Below are 24,096 nucleotides of genomic sequence, written 5' to 3'. Positions count from 1 at the left end.
CGAGGGGACGAAGAAACGTAAGAGTAATCAACTGCGAATCTCTTCGCTGTATACGTTTCGCCGCCCACCCATTATCCTCCGGTGCTCGAGCTACTCAGCGCTCTTTTTTCGCGAAGGCTCGGCTCTCTTTCGGGATATCGGATTAACCCTGGCCTCGGCGTCGTCGTAGAAACCGGAAGCTAAAGATCCACCCTTCGACAGCTCGCCTCCTGCTACCCCGGTTATCCAATCGAGCATCCATCGTCTTTCGTCTCACCTTTTACGTCAGTCACACGCGCCTGTTGTCTTGTTTACCTGACTCTTCGATCGACCTATTTTCATTCTGTCGCGAGCCGGCCAGCTGCGATTCCTAAATATCAGCTCTTCGATCTATGATCATTGGCCAGCGAGTTTCGCGCGTTTACTTCAAACAGTAACGTTTCACGCTGTCCGCTGATACTCTCAAGTCAACTGGCGTATACTTAACACTGATCAAGAAAGAAATTCATCTTATTCACCTTATATCGAAGCTAACTGAAATCTGACTTAACACGTTCCGTGCCACGAAAACTTCGATTATATTTTGCTTATGTATTCAGTTTTTCAATGAAATAAATTATATTCAAATTCCTGGTCTTTTGTATATATTTTGATATTGTTTCTTTATTTTCACTGCTTCGTAACGTATACCGCCGACCGTGACCATATATCCATTAAAAATATTTTCTTACGTACACGTGGCACGAAACGTGTTAACCAACGATTTTCCAAGCGAACGAGATCAAATTGTGTTCTCAAACAAAAGAATATTCCTTATTTCAAGAGAAGTAAAGACAAAGGAAGCTATCTATCCCGATGACAAATGCTATTTGTAAAACATCCAACCGTTGATTGCGATCGTAATTCAGTAACTTCCAAAAATTCCATAATACAGGAACCCGTTCGATCGTACACCGAACGGCAGCACAGAATTGATCTCCCGAGGAACGCGCGTCTGCACAATGCATTGATCCGAAGCGTTGTTCCGCGGCGCGTTCCGCCGTCATCCGTTTACAACGCTGCTCCCTCTTTTCCGGTATTCGCCGCGCGTATACAACGGATACTTTCGCGGCGCGCGAGGGTGGCTCTCGTTAACCTCTCGCTGGCGAAGCGCTCTTAGCCGGTTTCAATTGCTTTCGCTCGAGGACGAGCCACCTTTTAGCGGGCCGGCGTGAGGGATGACGGGACTGAACGGCGAGAGAGGGAAAGAGAGAGCGTGGCGGACCAGGGACAGGGCCGAGGGCCGGATATGCGGTCGCTCGGCTCGCCTCTCGAGAGCCCTATCCACTGTTTGCAGAATCCGCTCGGCGGGCTCGCTGAATTAGGCCACGTGAACGACACAGAGCACGGAAGACGATGAGAGAGAGCCGAGCCCGAGATCGAAGGGATGCGAAGCTCGCGTTAGCATCCTCGATGCACACCTGTCTACCCTAGTCGATGATTATCCCTTGATGAACGGACGTTTTCGACGCCCCCGCAAACGAAGATGCCTCCGATCGTTCGAACAGGCGCGCTCTGTAAGATACTGGAAAATGTAAATGAAAAGACAAATGGAAGTGAGCTGTTCATTTTTCATTGTACATTCAATACGTTCTATGAGTGTAATAGAATTGTTGGTTCTATGAATATAATGGAATACTTTGATTTTAGTCTTTGGTTCTATGAACGGAATGTAATGGAATATAGTTCTATGAATAGGATATTATAGAGTATTTGTTATTCTATAATGCGAGGTTATGTAAATGTATCATTAGAGGTGATGCTTCGCTATCTTTAGATAGCTATGGACGTGTACACGCAGCCATAGCATCGTGTAAAGGCTGTACGCGAGTCGCCTCCGCAATTATTCTTTCCCGTCCTCTGACTTTGTTTTTGAGGTCAACCCGGTTTCAGGTCAGCCGGGTCGGATATTTCATTGAAAATTTCATGCTCTGTTTGCGACCCGTGCACGTCCACTGATATCGCTAGAGACTGTACACTTCTTTGGGTCAACGCTAACTCCGTTCAGACCCGATATCCGTTAGATTCTATGGGTGCCGTTGACTGTCATTAGCACGTTCAGCGTTATCGATGATCGGAGGGGATTATAAAAGGCGAGGGTTTAATATTATACATTGTAATGCCGTGGTAGAGTTTAATGATTCTTAGGAATTTCAAAATTACCTTTCGTACTTTGCATAGACGCTTCGGAACGTAATCGGCGATTCGACTGTCTGCGAATGTGAACCATTATTTTAATCTGAGTTATCTTTCACGGTGATAGAACCAAATTGCCGTTTCGGGGAATCTTGACAAAGGCTCAAAGCAAACGAGTCCTTCGAAAGCGAGAGTCCTCGTCAAAAGATTCCAATAATTTCCTCCCACCCCGCTCGTCGAGTCTGCGACAAGCTCAAAGTTGAAATTCGACGAGAATACTCTTTCATTGTTGCCGAATGCTGGAAAAACTAGTCCCTCATCTGGGACTTTCCCCGCGGCGACAGGAAAGAGATGTTCTTTCACTGTGACCCTCGAAATTGTTGAAAATTGCGAGTTATATGTCTGTCGAAGCACCTTGAGGACGACTGGTCCTCTGAACCGAATTTCTGAAATTCCCGCCGCGGTCGAGATCGTTTTCCGCTCGCCGGAGAAACGGGACGAGATTAATATCGTGAACGACAATGGGAGGAAATGCGATTTCTCATAAGGAGTTTGCTGTGGACTGCGACCCGACGTTTTCCTCTCGGTTCGTTCGATTCTCAGTTATTCCGGAAAGATTCGTTGCTTTCTTACTTTGAAACCTGTTCGACTGTTATTCGTACTATTAATAATTTTTAATGATGGTTCGCATAAATGAGTATCGTTTAACGATAATTCGATGAAACCCAAAGGAACATAGATTCTGTGCATTTTATAGGAACACTTCATCTTGTTTCCTGCGAACGGGTGAAAAGCTCAAGTTTCCCAATGCGTTTATCTCCTAAGTTATTGGACGAGGTATCATCGACAGTGGCCTCGTTGTCAGCGATAATCGAACAAGTTGCGACGTATCATGTTCAAAAGATATCCCTGTCGCTCGTCGTTCGACTGGTTCAATCACTGGTCCTGTTTGTCCGGGTAACCTGAGCTCTGCTAATGACAGGTAGAAGGCTACCTTTACGTCACAATAAAGGAGGAAACATTTGCCGGTGGGCGGAAAGGTCGCGGCTGAAATAGACGTAACCCGAAGGAGACCGCGAAAGGTCGGCTGAAAAGGTTTCCACGTTCTACAAATGTTCAGGCGTTGGGAGAAATATAAATCTTTTGTCAAGGTCCTCCTACTTTCTCAGACAGGACATCTCATTCTTATATCTCTTCCTATTACCATCTCGAATTCTCAGCCTTGGCAGCTATAGATCGTTCGAACGTATCAAAAGATCGTGTATCTATTCTTCATTTCCAAGTTTATGCAATATATCGATCATTATGTCAAACGTGACTTTGTAAAGCACAACGTAACACGAAATATAATTAACTTTCTTACAGCTTTTACATCAGTGTTAACATCGAGCTGCAATGTTTACAATACTAACGAGAATGTTTTATAATTATTACTCTACTATTCGGTATTTTTCAATACTTCAAAGCTCACACTTGCCAAGTCTAGTTTTCACCGGGCTGTCGCTGGATCATTAAAGCAAGCGTTACTGCTTTCCAAGGGGTGGTTTCCTCGCACGCAACAATTCGCATTCCCCATCCCCGAACCCGTTGATTTTCCGCGTTTCACTTTCTCGCGCAGCGACGCTGCAACGGAAACCCACGAAAAGACCGGCGCGTGTAGAATCGTCGCGGAGGGACGCAACCCTCGATGCGCCAGAGGGTTGCCTCCCTCTCGCAACGTTACACAAACGTTATTGTCACGAACGCATTCGCAACAATTCTGCCGGCGAAGAAAAAGCAAAAAAAAAAAGAGAAAAAGGAACAGGAACACCGTTAAATCGTGACCGAAACGAATGTTGTACTCCCCCGGGGGTGGCTTTCTTTCTAGTTCTTTGAATCCTTAAACCTTGGCATTATTTCGTCCACTTGCGCCCGCTTTCGCGGAAATTCAGACATTTAGAGTAATTCCGCCGGCGCGGCGCGTGCACGCGCACAGTTTTCTCGGTAAGCGCGGTTTCCGGAACGCTGTTCCCTCCCTTTTCATCGTCCGACTCTCTTGCAGCTCTTTCACCTATTCATCGCCACTGTCCCACCTACGCCAGGTAGGAACGCGAAAAGACCAGTGAGGAGCGCGGTTGCCTTGTTACGTTCGCCCGCTGTTCCTTCAACCCTCGGATTCTTGCACGCTTTCTTCAATTCACTTACTCTCGGCGATACAGCTAATTGAAGTGTCTGAGGCCGTTAGATCGTCCCGCGTGGCCCACATTCTGAGAACTCGATGTTTCTGCGGAAATAATTGCGACGTATCCTACGAATGTTACGAATCTTCTCGCGAAAGTGGTAGCTTCTAGGAGTATTGTAATAAACAAAGTTGTTCTCGGAGTACCCATTCATTTCACTAAGTAATCAACATACCGATTAATATGACCTACAAAAATTCCATCCTTTCCCTACTAAATTTGAAAGAAAACTTCAATTCTTTCACTACCAAATTCGATGAGCAAGGTTGTTTCAATTCTCTCGCCACTAAATTCGAGAGAAACACCGAGAAATCGAGTTAGCTACTTTAGCCTACGGATCTAAAACTAAGCAACCCCCAACGAAGCCCACATTTCGGTTGCTCGTGTAGGGGTGAAATCCTTTTGTTCTTTCTGTCGCAGACTAGAACCAAAAAACCTAAGGAAATCGATGCGCGCGATTGTTGCAACCGAAACGCAACCCCCGACGCACTGCGGGGTTCCCTTCTCCCCCTCCAAAATGTAGCAGAAGGGTACGGTCGCGTATAGGTATATTATCCCCTTTCTCGCTGCCGGCATTCAGCCCCGTGAGTCATAGCCTGCGGTTCGCCCCCCGAGCGTGACGTCATTTCGCTAGCCCCCCCTACCCCGGTCTCTTTGCCTAAAACCATGTCATCGTTCGGTTATTATGCAAGAGGGTGGGGATAGCTCGGGGATCCGCGGCTCGGTTCTCCCGAGGTTTCTTCGGGGGTTGGGCGAACGGCTGGTGGTCGATAATCTTCGGCGGACTCCGTCGCCCACCCCCGTTATCTCTTCGATAACAAGGCCCCGCTCGCTCGGCGAAAGGAAAATAGGGTTCTCTAGAACACTTGGCGGTCGGTAAATCGCGGGGTGAATCGTTAAAGACCGTCTCGACATCCGTTTCCCGTGTCTTCGGTTTCTTCTGTCTGGCGCGCGTCGAACGACGCGTTCGACGCGCTCGATTAGTTATGAGAATGCCGTTGAAATGTCTTTTTCAAGGGATTCGTTCACTTGGAGATGCTACAGCATGTTTTGCTTCTGAATTTTTAGAATATATTCATGTAGGAGTTGTAATTGTTTTTTGTTGAGGGTAGATCGGAAGCGACGAATAGTAGGTGGGTACGTAGATAGATATGCGCATAGATAAATAGATACATAGAAACATAGATGAACAGTAGCACAAGTAGGTGAATAGATACCTAAAAAGAAGATAACTGATTATAAAAATTCGAAACTGAAATAATCACGCGATCATCGTGAAACCGATAACACATTCGAATTACTATCGATAGACTCGATAAGCACGCGTCGATGGTGCACTGTTGTCGTTAAGTGGACGAGCTCCGATTACTATACAGGTAAATAATTTAAATACGTCGATTCGCCGGCCGCCGTTAGACGGGCGACGACCTTTATTAACCACCGAGTTGCTCTGTCTTCAACGATCGACGGAAAACTCGGAGAGGATGTAGTCGAGCGAATTACAGTTGAAGAGCGTTCCGGTATAGACTGCTGTAGGCCGGAGGTTTTCCGGGGATCGGGGCGCGCTTCGGGAACGACCGTCGAACGTTTAATTAAATGAGATTGTATCTCGCTCGCAGAGATAGCTATATTTACGACTGTTTTTTCTCTGCAACCCTGTTTTGTCTCGTCCTCCTCGGGGATGTGCTCACTAGATGCGTATCCGAGCTGCGGATAACTGCACCGGGGTTGGATTTATAGCGCCTCTTCTTCTCCTTTCTCACGATGCGTCATCTTTTAATGAATCGCGCCCCATTCGTCCCTCATGGTGTCTCCATTGGAAGGTGTACGGTTGTTTTCTCAAATATTCGCATTTTTCTTTCGTCCGTCTTGCGATCGTCGATTGACCTTTTCATGAATCGCGTTCCTTTCTGTTGACTAATGATCCTTGAATTTAACGATATAGATCGATATTCATAGAATCCTTCAAATTTTATTCTTTCGATGGAAATGCTATTATTTCTTTACTATACCCTTATCTACTCGTTGAGCGTTAATAACCTTGAATAAATCATTCACTGTACAAAAGAGATTTTCCACGATCAACTTCGAGCCAAAAAATATATCCGAAGATGTAATAAAATTCGAAATTCCTTCTGGCGAGCTGATGTTCGATAAATAATGGAAAATACGATGAAACCTCCGAGACTTCGAGCAGCGTAGAATACGTTAACAGGTGCGCCTCAATTTGGAAAGCGTCGCGACGCGTTCGCGCGTGCGGCGTTCCGGGCCTTCGCGTGTCTGCTGACGTCACGCGTGCACAAAAAGATAGAGCGAGAAAGCAGCTCCCTCGGGAATGCACGGTGTATTATCATTCAAGGCGGTTCACATGGAACGAGAAGTAATACCGTCGACATAGTTCCTTTCAGCCGGTGGTAAACAGCCCTACGCCACTTTCCTCGTTTTTCATCGTGCCTTTTTTTCACCCCCCTCCCCCACGTCCCCGCGGTTCACGACTTTTTTTCTTCTATCCCGATCAATAGGCGAGCAAGAACGAGTCCGTGCGATTTTTAGTATTTCCTTAACCAACAGCTCCTCGATCCGCAGACATACACGGGATCCATACTGGTGGCTGTGAACCCTTACAAAGAGGTGGACTTCTACACGAACGTAAGTACAATGGACTCATTATCGAGATTCCCTTTAATGACCGGCGCTTAATGTAAACGTGATCGATCGCCTTTTCGATCACGCTGAAAGCTTTCCGCCGGGATATTGTTCACGGTTTGCATCGTATAATCGGCGAACAGTTCCGACTGGAGACGAAGTCAGGATAATTGGACTGGGGAGGAGTCTGAAAGGGGTTGAAACGTCGAATTGTTTTAATAGGCCAGCGTGAATTTCTGAGTTAATCGTATACTTAGTTGAAATAGTAATGTAATTTATACTTTGCCGCTTTTTTAAAATAATTTAGCTTAGAGTTATTTATAAGATACATAAACTTTTCCTTTCCTTTTTCAAGTGATCCTCGATGAAATGTTTTTAGCGTTTTCTGACAGGGTTCGAGAGATCAACCGTTACTAGTTTTACGAGTACTTGTGCTCCGGCTTTCTTAGAATTCGACGCTCTTAGAACACGCCGTGAAATGTACCTGTGCGATAGAGAGAAAAGTCATTTCGAGGGCCGGAAAAATAAATCGGCCGTTGTGTTCGGCTCGCGACGAGGCGCCGTGACCCAGAAAATCTTTCAAGAGCCGATCGTCGTCTCGCGATATCTCCTCGAAAGCACGTCGCAGTTTCCGTTTCCTGTTTTCAGTCGGGAGGCCTGGCAATTCCAATACGATAAAGGCGTCCTGTCGCCGCACGATTCGCCGGCTCGCTGTGTCGTTCGCGTAAAAACTTCTTGCAACGCGCAACAATAAATTGTAGCAACCGATGTTTTCATAGCTTTCGTAATTTCGCGGTTTTGTCCGCGAGAAACGAGAAGCTTCTGACTCTTTTGTCTTGTCTTCCGTGAACAGTATTTTTAACTCTACGATTGACATTATAAAATATGTAGAAAATAACTAATTTTTCGTGTTGCAATTAATCTCCTAGACTTGACTTTGATTAAAATAATTGAATCGCACAGTCGATGATCTCTCAAGATCGCGATTGATATTCACTCCAGCCAATTACCTTTTTCGTATTAATTTTTCCATAATTAGTAGCTCCAGAATACGTAGCCGTTTAAAAATGTAAATTCCTCCGGTGTTCATTTGAATAACGGAACTTCGGCAACACTCCGGGCGAAGTGTTTTAATTGTATGCGCAAGGAGGAGGCCAATTATTATTTATCTCGAGGAGGGGATCGACACGTGCGGCCTTCTCTTTTCTCCGGGCGAACGTCGACGCTTGATATTTACTATTCTTCGCCGGTACTTCCAGCTTACGCCCGTCGCAGGAAGTGCGTAAGCGCTCCGCGTTTCGGCCTGTACGCCGCAAATCATTGTCTCAATTCCGTTACGAATTATGAGCCACGACCGCCATTGTGTTGCTCCCATTACACCTAATTAAAGTTAAGAGCGCTTCTCGAGCCATAGATTTCCGATTGTTTCATTCTGTTACAACTGTAAACTACAACTCCGATAATTTCTATACCTCTGGAAGCTTCAACAGCCATCCCCTGTCTTCGATAAAACAATTCGAATTGTCGAAGAACAATATCTTCGTCAGAAATGCCATTAATTCCTTCAGAAGACAGCAATTTCGATCGCGTTTTATTTCGTCGTTCTCTCTCTACTTATTTATCCCGCAATGATTCGTCCTCCATAAATCAACAAAAATTCCGCAGAAAGCAAGCTTCTTTCGCGAAAACAAAACTGGATTGCCTTGGTGCGGTTTGGTAGCCTTCTACCAATTTCGCTCGGGTATCCTCCAGTAACTCATCCATGCTCGAATCAGCCTTTTCCTTCCCCCGAACCTATTCCAAAGAGATATGTAGACGATCCCATTAAAAGTCTCCCGGAGTATCTAATAAATCAGCGAGCGCCGATGCTTTAAACTGGAGCCAGCCGCCCGGCCGCCATCTTGGAGCACGCGAGCCCCGAAGGCGCGCGTCAGACTCCACTTTCCGGATCGTTCGTCTTCTAATCGCGTTTCCGAGTGCTCTTAGCTCGCTCGCCGCCGATAATCCGACGATGCACGCGCGCTTTTTTCCCTCCTCGGCTCGCTCGTCTTCCTCGCGTTCGCTTCTCGGCGACTTTAATCTCTATTTTCGGGCCGCGACGCGCGCGCTGCGGCCATCGGCCACTTAAATCCGGCGATGGTTTAACGCCGTGTGCATCGGGGTTGCGCTTCGGGATCAGGGAGGAAGGGCGACGACTTATTTCGGGATCGAGTGGCAGCCACTTCGAACGTAAATATACGGGTCGCCGACAGCCCCGTCGTAAAACGGTCCTCGAAGGGTCCAACGACGGCGGAGAGACTTCGGGAAGTGCCTATCGGCGAAACAAAAAAAGGGCGGACGCCGTGCTCGGTCCGAAGCGAATTAAAAATGGAGTCACAATAGAGGAGAGCTCAGGGCTCCAACCCTTTCTCCCGTCGAACGGGGTTGTTCTGGTCTTCTCTATTTTTCTGTACTGCGATCGTTACACTTTCGTGTGGAAATACTAAGAAGAAGACGGATCGGATTGATTCGTGTATACTGTTTTAACGTTGGAAGTGTATTTGGAAGTGGTAGGATCGACCGAGCAATGAGATTTATTTGTTTAGAATTTATTAGGAATATTAGAAGTGAGTTTGGAAATGTTGACGCTGGAATTACTATACTGTAAGATTGGCGTTTGTATTTCCTTTTTTGAATTAGCATTTTTACCATTGTATAAGTAACATTAATTCGATGTTTATACAGTTCTGTCGAACGGTATTTCGTTATATCGCCAGGAAATGGATGGTAATTTTTGCCTATGAAAGTTCGAGGAACTGAGAATAGAACAGAAATTTGATTTACCACGGTATTCATTGTTTAATATTCCGGGCGTCTGCGTGCACCGTGAATGCATAAAATGCACGTTGAATTCCGGTGTTCAACATTTATTACTTTCAAAGGTATTCTAGATGTAGATACAGATTTTATTGGCATGAATAAAACCAGCGAGCGTAGAACGTAGAATGGCGGAGAGTAATGCGAAATAGCTAAATGAAACCCGAGAAATCTTTCCCGGCCCGCGGCGATGCAGTTTCGTTTCTTCTCCCGTGAGTTTCTGTCTGTTATTCGGTTCGACCGATCCTTTTCATCTCATTTATTCACGGGTACTTCCCGTTCTTATCCTCTGATGCGGATTTCGTCCCCTCCCGTACACAGCCAGCAATTTGCAGCTTGTTATTCAGATTTTTCCTCACTCGTTATGAATATTCAACTAATCGCGTCGAATCCGCTTTGACGCCGTCTCGCGTCTTTCCGAGTGACCGTCTGTCCTTCGACCTTACAATTTCACGCGTGACATGCTCGGTCAGAGTACATTACCGCTTCATTGAAGAACTTAAAAAGAGAGCCTCCGCGTTTATCGCACACAACGATCCCTATTCTTCGAATTAGTCCTGTAACCGTGTTCTGAACTTGCCACCCGAGGACCTGGAATTATCTTCTCACTCGACATACCCCTCCCACAAACATACTCCTACATCCATCTCTTTTCATACAAAAATTCTTACTTTCCCAAAGCCCAGCTTCAAAACCTCGACATCACAGAAGAAAATCTCCACAACCCGCGCAACTAAAAATATTAAAAAATTCCTATCTCTAGAACATACCCTGCTCCGCGAACATGCAAAAACCATTAAAACCGAGGCAGAAGTGGGCATAAAAAGGAAACACCGTCGCAGCCACGGGGAACAAGAAAAAGGAACGCCAGTCCTGGAAAACGCTGGAAATATTGAAAATCTACCCCCGAGTGAGCGTCCATTGTTCGCCGGCGTTTCATAATTTCCAAGGAGCTATTCTCGCGAAGAAACAAACGGCGTCTAGCCTCGCGACCCCATATCGCCCCCTCTCTCGCCCCTAGTATCCGACAAGGGCGTTGGCAGGACACCCGCGTGGAAAAGATCATCGCGGGGAATCGACGCGACGGTGTCGCGGAACGAGAAAATGGTAATTCGAGGGGCCGCGTTGAATAGAAACTCTCCAGGATTTCGCGAAGGTCGCGTCCCGGGGTACCAAACCGTGGACGGACCCCTGGCTCGCAGGAAGGAAAGGGTGGCTCTCCCGGTGTGGTGCACGCCCGTGTTATTGATCGGGCCGGAGCGCACATCGGATTCGGAGACTCGTCGCGGTTGCCCTGGAGCCTTCGGGAGCTTCGTCCTTTCCTCTCGGCGGCGACGGTGCCTGGGTGCGTTTCTATGCCCGTTCAAGCACCCGGAAAACCCAGAAATTGGTACTCGAGCCGAGCGGACTCGAAAGGTGGGCCAGGCCGCGGTGCGACCCGTTCCCGAGCCCATTGAATTTTCAAAGATGAACGCCTCTTCGTTGAGGCAAAACGATGAATTTCATCGCGTTCTTCGCGGCATTCGGCGATTCTTTGTATCCTCCTTTCGTCTCCTTTGGCATTGTTCCCTTTTAATGGGACGAATGTTTTCATTGGGATTTCAATGCGAGACTTCGGGCAATTGAATTTTCATTGGAATTCTTTCAGCGTTTTTCTCGGGACACTTTTGTTTGGATATTATCCCTGAGAACGAGAGGATTTTATCTAACCACGAGACGTTTGGAAAGTGTCTCGATAGTTTTATATTGTTTTAATAGTAACAGCTGGTTTAGATTGTTTTTATTCTGTGGTTGCGTATGGTTATTCATAGTATACACAGAGCGTTTTAAATAAGGTCACAGAGTTTTCATGGAATTCTCGAGTAATTTTGTTTTTCTCGTGTTTGCGGGGACAATTAATTTTTCCTCTGCGTGTGCGGCTATTTCGGAAAACGGTGCCAAGCTTCTATGATTTTCTCAGGTGACGCGAAGTTCCTTTTAGTGTCACCTAGTTTGGGCTCTTTTGTCCGGCAGTTTTTCGCATGGAAAAACTCCATTCTGTAGCGGAATAATGTCACCGGGACCATGCTTGTGCCTTCTGACCGCGTGTGCCTAGCCTTGACCAAATTTCTGCATCTTCAAAAAACCCCAGACACAGACTGCCCTCCCTTTGAAGTGCCTCCAGCACATCGTATGATATTTTCGCTTTGATCTCCGCCAGGTTAGAAGTATTATAAACCCCTCCGACGACCGTGACACGAAAAAGAAGCAAACGACCACGTTCCTCTGCCCCGTATTAAAAAAATTCCATTCAGCGTGGAACGGTGGTGGAAACAGCGCCGCCGTAATCCTCTTCCAGCCGAGGAAACATTTCGATTAACCTGATCGCTACCTCTACCGTTTCTTTCGCGAGAAGCATCATTTTTCTAATCATATAAAAACCGTTTTTCTCTTGCAGAAGACCTGCGATTTCACATACTCCTTTAGACCAACTAATTAACCCTCTGTGGGCCCATGTAACTTTGACGTCACATATCAGTGTATTGGCATCTTGTCGATTTATTTCATTTTGCATTCGAAGTGGTGAATAAAATGAGGTAATCGATTAACTGCAACTTTTATACGCTCAGGCGTGAAAGTTTAACGTCATTGTAACTTGAAAGTTACGAAGTATATTCGTTTGATGAAATTATGGAAACTATTGAATACATTGTTAATTCGTAATCGTATGTGGATATTTATTAATTTTGTACTGCATAGATTTTGTTATAATCATGAACAAAAATTCGAAACATAGAGGGTTAAGGTGAAAACTTTTAATCTTCTTTTAATAAATATATCTTTTTCGTCTTATTTCTATTAAGGTAGTATAACCGAGTGGTTTTTTAAGTCGTTCTATCTTTGGTTACGGTATAACACGTTCGCCGCGATTAACCGATGTCCATAATTACCTTTCTTACTTATCGCCATTCGAAGGGTCGTAACTATAAATCAGCTGAAACGTAATCCGTTCCATAATCATCCCTACAACTTCGGAAACACGTTTACCGCTCTCCGTATTCGCAGGACGCAGAGACGGTTCCGCGGTAATCGAATATCGGTATTCCTCCCGAATCACCCTAATTAATCATCCACTACCTCCGATGGATCCACACCATCGAAAACAATCTGGAAACATGAAACACGATACTTTTTTGCACGTCAACTCCTTTCGAAATAAGATTCAACGAGATATTCTTACTCCCTCGCAATACTCTTCGTGCAGTTAACCCTTAGCACTCCAAGTTGTTTTGTAATCTATCAATAACTGCTACCAATTTTTATAGTATTCCTAGCGAAAATGAGAAATGCTATAACATTTCTTCGATCTTTTATTTTCCTTCTTAGTACACAATTTGGATGCGCGGAAAATCGAATAATTTTAGGGTAGTTTCTTCAAGATTCATTAAAATATTTGATATTATAACTGGTGCAATATTGGAGCCTATGGGGTTCAAAGGGTTAATCCATTGTGGACGAAGATTCTTTGAAATATACAAAACCTTAGCAGATGAACCTGAATTACATACCAATTGCTTAAACAATAGAAAGAAACAAAACTACGTACCGATCTCTTGCTGTTTAAATAACGAAATTATTTGTCTGACTTAGTATTCCAAATATGAACATTTCGTCTCTGAAAATATCGACATTCGTCCACGAATGTTAACCCTTTGCACTCGGAAGTTTCTCACCAGAAATATTTGACGTTTTTTGACAAAACAAAGACGATATTCTTTGAAACTAGCTCAAAGGGAAATCACAAGTACATTGAGGAACAAAGTTATTTTATTTCATTAAATATCAGATTTTATAGTTTCACTGCGTCGAATCACGCGGCGACTGAGAGTTACCTCCCGAGTGCAAAGGGTTAATACTGATTTCGATGAAACTCAGCTGGAAATCTTCGCTGAGAATCCCATTCATCGTGTATCTATTTAGATTAACGTCGAGGTTAATCTATCCGGACGATTAATCTCCACTTTAGACGTTAGATTTTATAGCAGGAAAGGTGTTTGGCAGGGTTGAGCGTACAGAAGACATCATCAACCTCAGGGTTAAAAGGGGTGGGCCTCCGGTTCCCGTCATCCTCGTTGCTCCTAGCCTCGGGAGGTACCCGTTCGATCACTCGGAACATTTTTACCACCGCGGGCGTGTTGTCCGTTTCATTCCGCGTTCACGATCGATCCTACACGTGTGTGCTCCGAAGTAATGAACCGCGCGAGCGAGCGAGCGAGCGAGGATCGTTCAAGTAAACTGGACCAGGCAGCCGGTGCCGTCATCGACGAGATCGGTTCGCCGGATACACTCGATCGCTCCAATTTTTTCCCGTAGCTCTCCGCTTTTACGCCCGTTTCGTTCCCACCGGGAACGTCCCCCCTCTTTTTGTCCGGAGTCTTGTGTTCCTCGTTACAAAGCATACCCGCCCGGTGGCTCTCCGGGTTCTCGGCGCAGATTGGAGACCGAGCCCTGACAGATTTCTGAATTTTTCAGTTTTTCGCGTCGATACCTTTCTCTTATGGAACGATTGTTTCAGCTGTACAATTGAATTTCATCGGACAAACCCGGATACAAAGTGTAGAATGTATTTGTAATTGTATACACTTACAAAATTGTCCGAATCTTATTTTAGTCGGAAGTGTTTTAGTTGCGAAAGGCATTGAACTTTTTATGGTCGCGAGAGTGACGTGCGTAACGCGACGAGTCTTGAAGGGGTCTTGCAATTATGCAAATCTTCCTTCCTGGACCGGTATTTCGCGTCAATTACCGGTATGAATGCCGAAATGTGCAACAATGCATCGTCGCGAGGCTACTTGTCTTTATGGGAACCTCCATTTCAATGGATTATTTTACTAGGATCCGAACAATAGAGGGATTCAATGAACCCAAGAGAAAACAGTATATTATGAAAGTAATAAAGCACGAAGGGGAAACTTCAGAATTTTCCAAATATCTCCGGACGAAAAATGCTAATTTTATGCAGCGTCTCACTGCGTGAATGGCGATTCGTGATTTCTAAACCGTACACAAGGAGAACAAACGAAACAGTTCTAACTAATGAATAAAACATGAGAGTATCGTTATTATACTATGCTACTGATATCGCCACGGTTCTTTCTAAATAAAAACATTGCGTTTTTCCGCACACCATACACGCCCTTCCGCTCGGGGATTTCCCGGGACGCAGCAGACCGAGTTCTTTGTAGATTTGTCGCCGTTTGCAGACTTGAAACCGCAATTTCTTAGCTGAAGTTCCGCTCCCGAGGAGATTGTGCGCGTTGGTTGCTTCAACCGCTGAAGTAGAACTCTCTCGAGAGAAGAAGATAAAGAAGCCTCTGGATAATGACGTGTCTTTTTGAATCATGTTCGCTGCTTTCCAGCCGCGTGTCGTGTCCCTGGATGTCCTAGTAAACCACTTATACATACTATATTCCCTAAAATTCGATATATATCGTAACATACATACATACATACGTAACATACATTATACAACTTATAAACATTACATACACGAATTACATATCCGAACACGTCGACTGCCACGTCGATCACCGACGACCGGAGTTTCCAAATTGCTCGACAATAATTCTAATTTATGAAATACCTAATGTCAAATGAAAATATTTTATAACGTAAATACACTAAATAACATACCAAATAATAAGTCAACTGTTCCTTTTTATCTACGAAAGAATAAACGACACATAAAACTCCGAAGGTTACCGTGGCAGTCAACGTGTTAAATAACATGAAACAACCGATATTTTATCAATCCTACATTGATCAATCACTCTGTCAAAAACGTGTACAAAGTAATGTATATTTTCATTAATGAAACGCTCACTTGAATTCCCAGTTGAATTTGTAAGACCTTCTTCCTCCTTAAGTAATTGGACATTTCAAATTACATTAACACGTTCCGTGCCACGGAAACTTCGGTTATATTTTCATTCAAAACTGTATCGAGTTTTTCAGTGAAACAAGTTATATTCAAGTTTCTGATCATTTTTATATATTTTGATATTGTTTCTTTGTTTTCACTGCTTCGTAACGTATTCCGCCGACCGTGGCCATATATCGGATTTTCATATTGGATTTTCGGAATATTATTTTGTAAATGTTCACGCCGATTTTGATTGATCTCCAGTTTCCACAATCTAAATAAACGAGCATCAATTCTTTTAGGAACAATAGAACGAAGTGTACAATAAACGCCCGTAAACCTAGTGTTAAAAATATTTTCTCGCGAACATTGGGGTGTACCACACGTGGTACGCGTGGCGCGGAACGTGTTAATGCAGTAATTTAATCAGAAGAACGATCAGCGCTAATGAATCAATTCATAAACGTGTCTGTCGGATACTACCGGGTTATCAAGGGTTAAACCGCGAGAGAGGCGAAGGGTTGAGAACCGTGCAGCGAACAGGGCGGCAGGAATGTTTGGATCCGGAGGGACCTAGGTACCTCGTGTCCCCGTTTATTTCCGCGGCTGCGAGCCGCGAGAAATCAGTGCACGGCTCGGCGACTAGAGGCCACGGCTCGTGTCAGGACACCGGCCGGGGTCGTGCTAGCGACCCCTCTTCCAGCACGGTGTCGTTGGCCCGACGCAGCGCGCGAAGACGAACAGAAAAAGCGGCGAAACGAGGTTGCGCCCTGCGTAGGGTGGCAACGGGATCATTCGCCACGGGTCGTTCCTTTAGTAGGTCGTCCCGTGCTGATTAAGGCCGCCGGTGAAGGTTCGATTTGATCGATGAACCCTGCTGATTCCCGATGATCGCGGTAGAAGGCCGATTTTCCGGCCTCAAAACGTTGAGCATAGAAAGTAGACCGAAATTGATTGACGGTACAGCAATAAAAATAGAGAAATTGATTGTAGATTAGAAATTAGAAATCAGAGGGTTGAGAAATAGAAATAGGCGTGTAAAAATAGAGATTAATGCGTTGCTCGTCGAAAGGATGTTAGAAATATTTTTAACTCTGAGACCTGATTCGACGTTAGCGATCTTCTATTTCGGTTCTAATATTTCCACTGATAACGTTAATAATTCCTCAAATACACCACTGCTCCAATAACACGAACTAAAGCGAACGAGTAGATAATGAATCGAGTAAATCCTCAGTCGAGTAGTTCCTCAACCCTTCGCAGACGAAGATTCTTTGGAATTTACACCTTCGGCAGATGAAGTTAAATTATACATCGATTGCTTGATTGATAGGAAAACAGGAAACTGTACTAATCTCTGGCTGTTTCACTAACTACCGAGCATTTAATACGATGAATATGTAATTCCCATAAAAATTGTAACAATAGATTATTTTCAGTTTCTTCAGGCATTCATTATAGTACTCAAACGAGACTATTCATTTTCAAAATCATTTCGAATACTCAATGCTCCGAAGCTATCAGTAATTGCTAAACGAAAAAATCGAAACCAGTCATTTTGACTGGTAGTTCCAGTGTTAAATCATTTCACGACTTAGTCTTCCAAATATGAACATCTGATCTCGCCGGGATGTCGACGTTCGTCCGCAAGGGGTTAAACACCGCGCGCGTAACAAGATACAGACTAAAGAAACCATCAATCTACAGAAGCCGCTCCGAGATGCATCTCGCGTGCATCCAATTCCAGAGATTCTGTATTATTCACCGTTCGATCCTCCACCCGAGCGTCCGGTCTAGCGGGACGCCGCATGTAAAACACGCTGCGCAAATATGGCCGCCGCGTAAACACGGCGGTCGGGCGTTATCGGCTATTTTCGAAGGGAATTATCTCTCGAGGGCCGCTGTTTGCCCGGCAGATAAACCTTACCGCCCCCGACTCGAATTCTTTGTAAAATAAATATCTCGTTTAAGAATAGCAAACGCGCGACGTGTTCCAAGTGGCCGTCGCGGCGCGGGTCCCTCCGCTTTATCGCGGAGCAGGACCGCATCCGGTCCGCGGAGGAACCGATGCGTCCTCCTTCGGTTCCGATTGTTTTGCTGTTTAGCGCGGCCGCTCAGTTTTTAACGCCATACGCTCAACGGTGAGACGGTTGTTTGAACAGCACTCGCCGTGCTATCTAGCTTTTATTGCGAATCCCGGTGGCCCGTTTTCGAAGCGCAGCTGTGCCGCTCACGAAAATTAATTCTCCGAAATATCAACGCGTCATACGTCCGTCCACCGTTTCGGGAGCCGTCCGAGGATTCGTGAAACGGGGATGAAACGCGTTCGACGAGAGGTGGATTCGATACTGTTTCCATATCGGATTCGCCGATTGTTTTCATTGGGCCTTGGAGGGTGCTTGAATATAGGAAATACATAAAATTCGAATATATCCATTGTTCGAGAAATTGATATCTATGTGTACGAGAATCTAGATAATTAATAACGTGGAGTAGTGAACATTAGGTCGAATTTTGCATATTCTTTCCTCTGTCCTCGATCTGGAGTTGGATGGAAATAGTGAATTGAAAGAGCGTTGGAATCAATTAATCACGCGATCGTCCAGCTTCAAATTGCTCCATTTCAGACCATTATCATTTAAATTGAACTACTTAGGGGATTCTCGTATTGCATGTTTTATCGTATTCACTTATACCCGGTGGGACAGCGACAGTAGGTATGCCACGATAGAAATCTGGATTTCTTTCTGATTTGCATTCGCACTTACGAGTCAACGTTCCTTAATTCTCGCCGGAAACCGTGAACCGCTCCCTCTTTCGCCGTCGGGTCGAAGCGAAACGACCCGGCGACCATGCAGACGGACCTGCAGAGGCATGGAGGCCTCGTTTTGTCAATGTAGCACGCCTTGTTCCATGTGCCAGGCATCGACGTTCTATCAATGACGCATCAGCATCGAGTATCGATTAATAACCATGGAATACTCATAGTCGCAACGTCGGAGATCCATGACGTTTCACCTTCGATCGTCCTTTGTGATCGACCTTATTACCTCAATCCCATAAGAAAAACAAAAGCAACGTGTTATTCTTTAACCCTTTGAACTCGAGCAAATTTATAAAATTTTCAATTCAATATTAACCCTTCGCACTCCGTAGGCGCCTCTCAGTCGCCAATTGATTCGACGCAGGAAAATTATAGAGTTTGACATTTAATATTGAACTTCGTACAATGCACCGACACGTAACATAAAATAAAACAGCCTCTTTCTTTGATTTACGTGCGATTTCTCCTTAAGTCAGTTTGAAAGAATCTCGTTGGTATTTGATTAAAAAATGTTGAGTGTTTCTAATGAAAAACTTCTGGAGTGCAAAGGGTTAAACCTTGTGATGTATCAACACATAAAACATCGAAGTGAAATAGTTCTGTCTCTTAATTTATAGAAGATAATCAATTGTGTTTGCGAAAAATATCGTTAATGTTTAGTCAGAAAGTAATGAATATCTTTAATGAAGAATATTGTCGAGTGCAAAGGGTTGAAAGTCTCAACACACTATTCAACATGCCGCAGTGTACGCAACGAAGTTTCAAATACGCGCGACAATGTGTGCTCGTCGAAAGCAACCATCACAGGACAAACTGAAAACAATCAGTACAGCGAAGATAAACTGACGCTGATGCACGTTTCATGAAATTCAACAGTCTCAACATGTTTCAACATATGTAGGCTGCTCAACCCCTTGGCGTACTATTTACTTTCTTTACTAAGATTGTAATATTTTGACAGTTCGGAAGATATGCAACTTACAGAATATAATAATAACTTATATATAGAAGATATATAGTACTCGTAAACAAGTACACTGGGACAGAATGGGTTAAACAGTTCGAATCAAATCGAATTACTACAGTTCACTCAATTAAAAGATGATTATTTGAAAACATCTCTATATTATAAATAATGCTAGGTAATGTGATGGCACTCAGCTAGACGAACTTGCAATAACAACAATGCAATTCAATCAAATAATTCAATATTATATATTTCCCATTTCGAGTATTTTTCTTTATGAAATCGTGCACTTAACGTGTTAAGGTACCGCAGCTAAGTGCTCACTGGTCCTAATCACTGTAATTAACCCCTTGGCGTATTATTCACTTTCGCTGAGCTCGTGCAGCATTCTACTCTCAATTTGTAAGGGAACAAAATTGTTCATTCTACTTCAAGAAATTTCATTTGAAGATAACACATTGATAATAGCGAAGTAGTTGTCCGCCTTGATCCGTGGGTAATGAACAACATTGATTGTCGTTCAATTAGCCTAGAAATCTTCCAAATTGCTGAAAGACAACCACAATAAAAAAACTCGATTTCAAGTAAAAATATTTAGTAACACAAGTAGCGAGATCTCAGCGTAATATGACTACTGTGATACTAAACCGTTAATAATTTTCAATATCATTCGCCTTTGTTATTAAAGAATATTAATAACCGTATAACGGTTATATTAACATAACCGTTAATAATTATTTTCTACATCATTTGCCTTTGTTATCAAAGAACAAGTAGTGCTATTGAAAACGCTAAAAATTTTCGTGCTAGTCAACGTGTTAAGAGTAGCGATCGGTGGCGCACGACATGTCGCTAACGGTTTCCCGGTGGAAGCGAACGTGTTAAGGCCGCCTTGTGCCTCAGGCTCGGTGGAAATGGATCGGGATGGCGTGCCGATGAATTTTCACGAGCCGACCGCGGTTCACCGGGATTAACGCTCCCTGCGCCCTCGGAGTTGCGCGCAGGACGGGTCCGACGCGAAACTGGGTTGCACTACTTCTGCCCTGGCTCGGGCCGCGGAGACTCAACGAGCTCTCTTCGGGTGCAGCGTGCATAATGCACCGTTGCGCCGGTTATGAGTTGTCGCGGCACCCGACGGGGTGAAGTTTCCCGTTGTTAAAAAGATTATGGAATTTTTAAGACAGGGTGAACTCGGTTCGCGATGGACTCGCTGTTCCAATAGGTTTCCCCGAGTTTCCGATAGCTCGAATACTTTCATTGATACACAACGAGTTTAATTACTTCTTTGAAATATACGTTTATCGAAGTTTCTTATGATTTGTAGTTTATTAAACTCGTTACAATGTTCCAATAGGTTTTCCGAGTTTCTGATAGTTGTATTTTCATTGATACATACGAGTTTAACTACTTTTGGAATATATCATCCAAGTTATAATTTGTAGTACCTTTGTAAAAGCTATGATATGACTGGGAATGAAGTGTGTTTCATTTATTGCGAATATAAATCTCCATCTTTCATTTCTTCTCGAGGTAACAGGCGTAAAACGAATGCTTAACTACATTACACAGAGAATATAAGGCTGATATAATTGGGGTGCATTGTAGAAGCTGAATGCTCATGAATATTTATCAAACAGAAAAGAATCGAGTTCCTGGCAGACATTCGGTTTACGAGGAACAAGTACCTATAAAGATACGATACCATTCTTTCCACGGCGCTCTTTTTTGTTGTTTCCACAGAGTGTACAAAATAAAAGACAGTTCGATTTTTCAGACGACAGAAACATTCGCCCCGCAGTTTCCATTAGCTTTAATTACTGTTTCGAACGGGCCGGCCGCGGCAAACAGATTCCGATGATCCAATAGAAGGTTTGAATTAAGGGCGGCGGTGGAGGGGGTGGGCGCAACGACCCTGGTAACCCGATTAATTGCGAACGCGATTCGATTCGATAGGGACGTTCGTGTTTCGTCGTCCCCTTTCATTTACCGGTTCCCTTGGGTGACGCTATCGCGGCTCGGAAAGGCGTGCGTCTCGATAGTTCGATTTCGAATCGGGCACCCCGTTTATGGCTGCCATAAAGTGACCTATCTGTTCGCGAATCAATCTTATCAGTCGGCCCCGTGCTGGCCGTCTCCCGCCGTTGCGGGTCGTTCCGCCAGTAATTCCAATTTTCTTTTATGTTCCTAATAAACCAGGCGCATTAACGCGCGTAACTTTATCATTGTTCATACTATTTGTTGTTGTATCCTTCCATCGTTATATTTTCGGCGTTAACGGCTCGCGTATCTTCGTTTATTCGTAACGAAACGAAATCTATAAACATCTGTAGGTCGAATTACTTTTATCATCACTTTATTCCAGCACCACCTTCCACAATTCTCACTTCCTGTCAATCCCACGACAAATCTGAAGTTCCACTAAGAATCTTTCAAACGTGCAAAGCAAATAATTAACCCTTATCCGAAGTGCTCTTGGTTTCCCACTTTGAGGTTCGCGTCGACGTTAGTTCATTCAATTACAGCTTAATACGACGCTCCATTTATTTATTCAAGAATATCTGGGAGTCGTTGAAATGTTAAATGGTACAGTTGTGATACTGCGAATAAACATAGAAAAAATTGTTAAAAGGTAGAGGTCGCAATAAATAGAATGTCGAGTCAGACTCGACACAGGACTGCTAAGGGTTAAAGAAGCGTTTCACATTCAATGCTTTCCGTTTTTCTCGCATTCCACCCCGACTTCTAACTTTCGTTCGCCTTTTACCCTGTGTTAGCACAGTTTCGAGTGTGTTCAAAGAAACACTCAAAATAGAATTCGTCCCGCCGTGCGCACGAGATGCAAAGGGAACCTCCTCTGAAGCACATTTTTCCGTTGGTTCTCCAGGAGTACGTGAATCGATACCATGGACAAAAGATGGGCTCCCTGGAGCCGCACGTGTTCGCCCTGGCGGAGGCGGCGTACAGGTCGCTGCAAGACACCGAGAGCAATCAATCCTGCGTGATATCCGGCGAGAGCGGCGCGGGCAAGACCGAGACCACGAAATTCATCCTGCAGTACCTGTGCTCGGTGACCAGCAACGTGGACACGTGGGTGGAACAGCAGATCCTCGAGGCGAACACCATTCTCGAAGCGTTCGGTAATTATTGCCGTTAATAACCAATCGCCAATTAATTATATTAAACCCCGCAGTATACGGACTCCGCTCTCGATATTTCGGCTCGCGCCGCGCGCCGTTGCGGAAGCGTGTGCATCACCTCGTTCCCGTTCGCCATATTTCGCGGAAATTTCATTGGAACGCACAAGCCCCTCTTTCCCCGCGAAACGAACGGTGGTTACGAGGGGTTAACAGTTTTCCATGACCACATTTTTTTTGTATTTTTCTTCTCGGCGACCGACGGTAATCAGAACTTGATTTGTTCGGGATTTTATTTACATCGAAATGGAACTTCCACTAGGAGGGTTGCACTTTGCAGGGGTTGGAAATTGGATGCGCTGGGGCGAAACGTATTTTTGTTGTCAAGGATTTAGAATTTCCGTTCGTACCGGTATTCCAGTGGATCTGGAAACTCGAGGTTTTGTTTCGTGTTTGTACTTTGATTGCGTTCGAAAGGTATGAAAGAAAATTGCGGAACAATTGCGTAATCGTTGGAAGTTTGCAATCTGTGGTCATTAATGGAACAAAGAGAGAACAGTATGAAATCACTTTCCTCCGTCGTGCATAATACAGTCCACTTACCGGCGACTTTCGAAAGATTCTAAATGAGTCCCGCGTTAATTAGAGGTCAACTCTATAAATTGGATAACTTTCTCCCCGCCCCTGACTTCTGTTCGTCGAACAAATTTAACCGGAACGGATTTTTTGCTGACTTTCGTTCGCCGTTGATTAAGACGTCGCCGCGTTCGTCGTTTCGGAACCGTTCTTTCTGAAGTGTGTTCAGCCGGCTCGGAAATACTTTTGGAGGATATTCCGGGGGTGCTCCGTTTTAAACCGGGCACCCTCGAAAATAGACTGACGTAAACAGCCGGGCGACTTTCATGAAACGGGTCGATGAACGCTATTCTTAATGGCATTTAAAAATAAAAGGGGATTCATTACGCGGAGTCAAGAGGCCGAGGAGCGAGTCAGGTGTTAAACGCAGAAACGAGGGGCGCGGAACTGGGTCACGCCGGTGGAAGAAAGATTCGAGGGGTTATCATAAAAATTGTACCGTTTGCATTTCCCTCGCGGGGCGACCCGACGCGGCGCGGAGCACGCGAAACATCGTCCCCGTCGCGGAAATATATTTTTCGTTAGTACCGACCCCTTTGTACTCCTCGGACAATCGCTGCACTCAATGCACCACGGTGATGGATTGAACTGAAAGCTGGGACGAAGATAAACGAAAGAGTGCACTGGCAATTAGACTGTAGTGCGTACAAATTTAATTGATTAACGTTTGCAGCGAGAAACGTTAATTCAGATGAACCTTAGATTTCGTGTTAAATTCGCAACTGAATAGTGAGGGATAAACTGACGCGTTAGATATT

The 24,096-nt window shown here is 44.6% G+C and overlaps 1 protein-coding gene across 3 annotated transcripts in view; it reads left to right on the top strand.

Annotated features, from left to right (window-relative positions):
- Myo81F (unconventional myosin 81F) overlaps nt 1–24,096 on the top strand; it is a 52,771-nt gene that overhangs the window by 16,921 nt on the left and 11,754 nt on the right. For all 3 annotated transcript variants that reach the window (XM_031969436.2, XM_031969435.2, XM_031969437.2), the window contains exons 3-4: nt 6,960–7,022; nt 22,453–22,705. In XM_031969436.2, the coding sequence (XP_031825296.2) occupies nt 6,960–7,022; nt 22,453–22,705 (316 nt within the window). The remainder of the gene's footprint in view (nt 1–6,959; nt 7,023–22,452; nt 22,706–24,096) is intronic.

Source organism: Nomia melanderi, chromosome 8 (genome assembly GCF_051020985.1).
Source record: "Nomia melanderi isolate GNS246 chromosome 8, iyNomMela1, whole genome shotgun sequence".
Taxonomy (NCBI): Eukaryota; Metazoa; Arthropoda; class Insecta; order Hymenoptera; family Halictidae; genus Nomia; species Nomia melanderi.
Note: the sequence above shows the minus strand (reverse complement) of the source record. Positions and strands in the feature narration are given on the sequence as shown.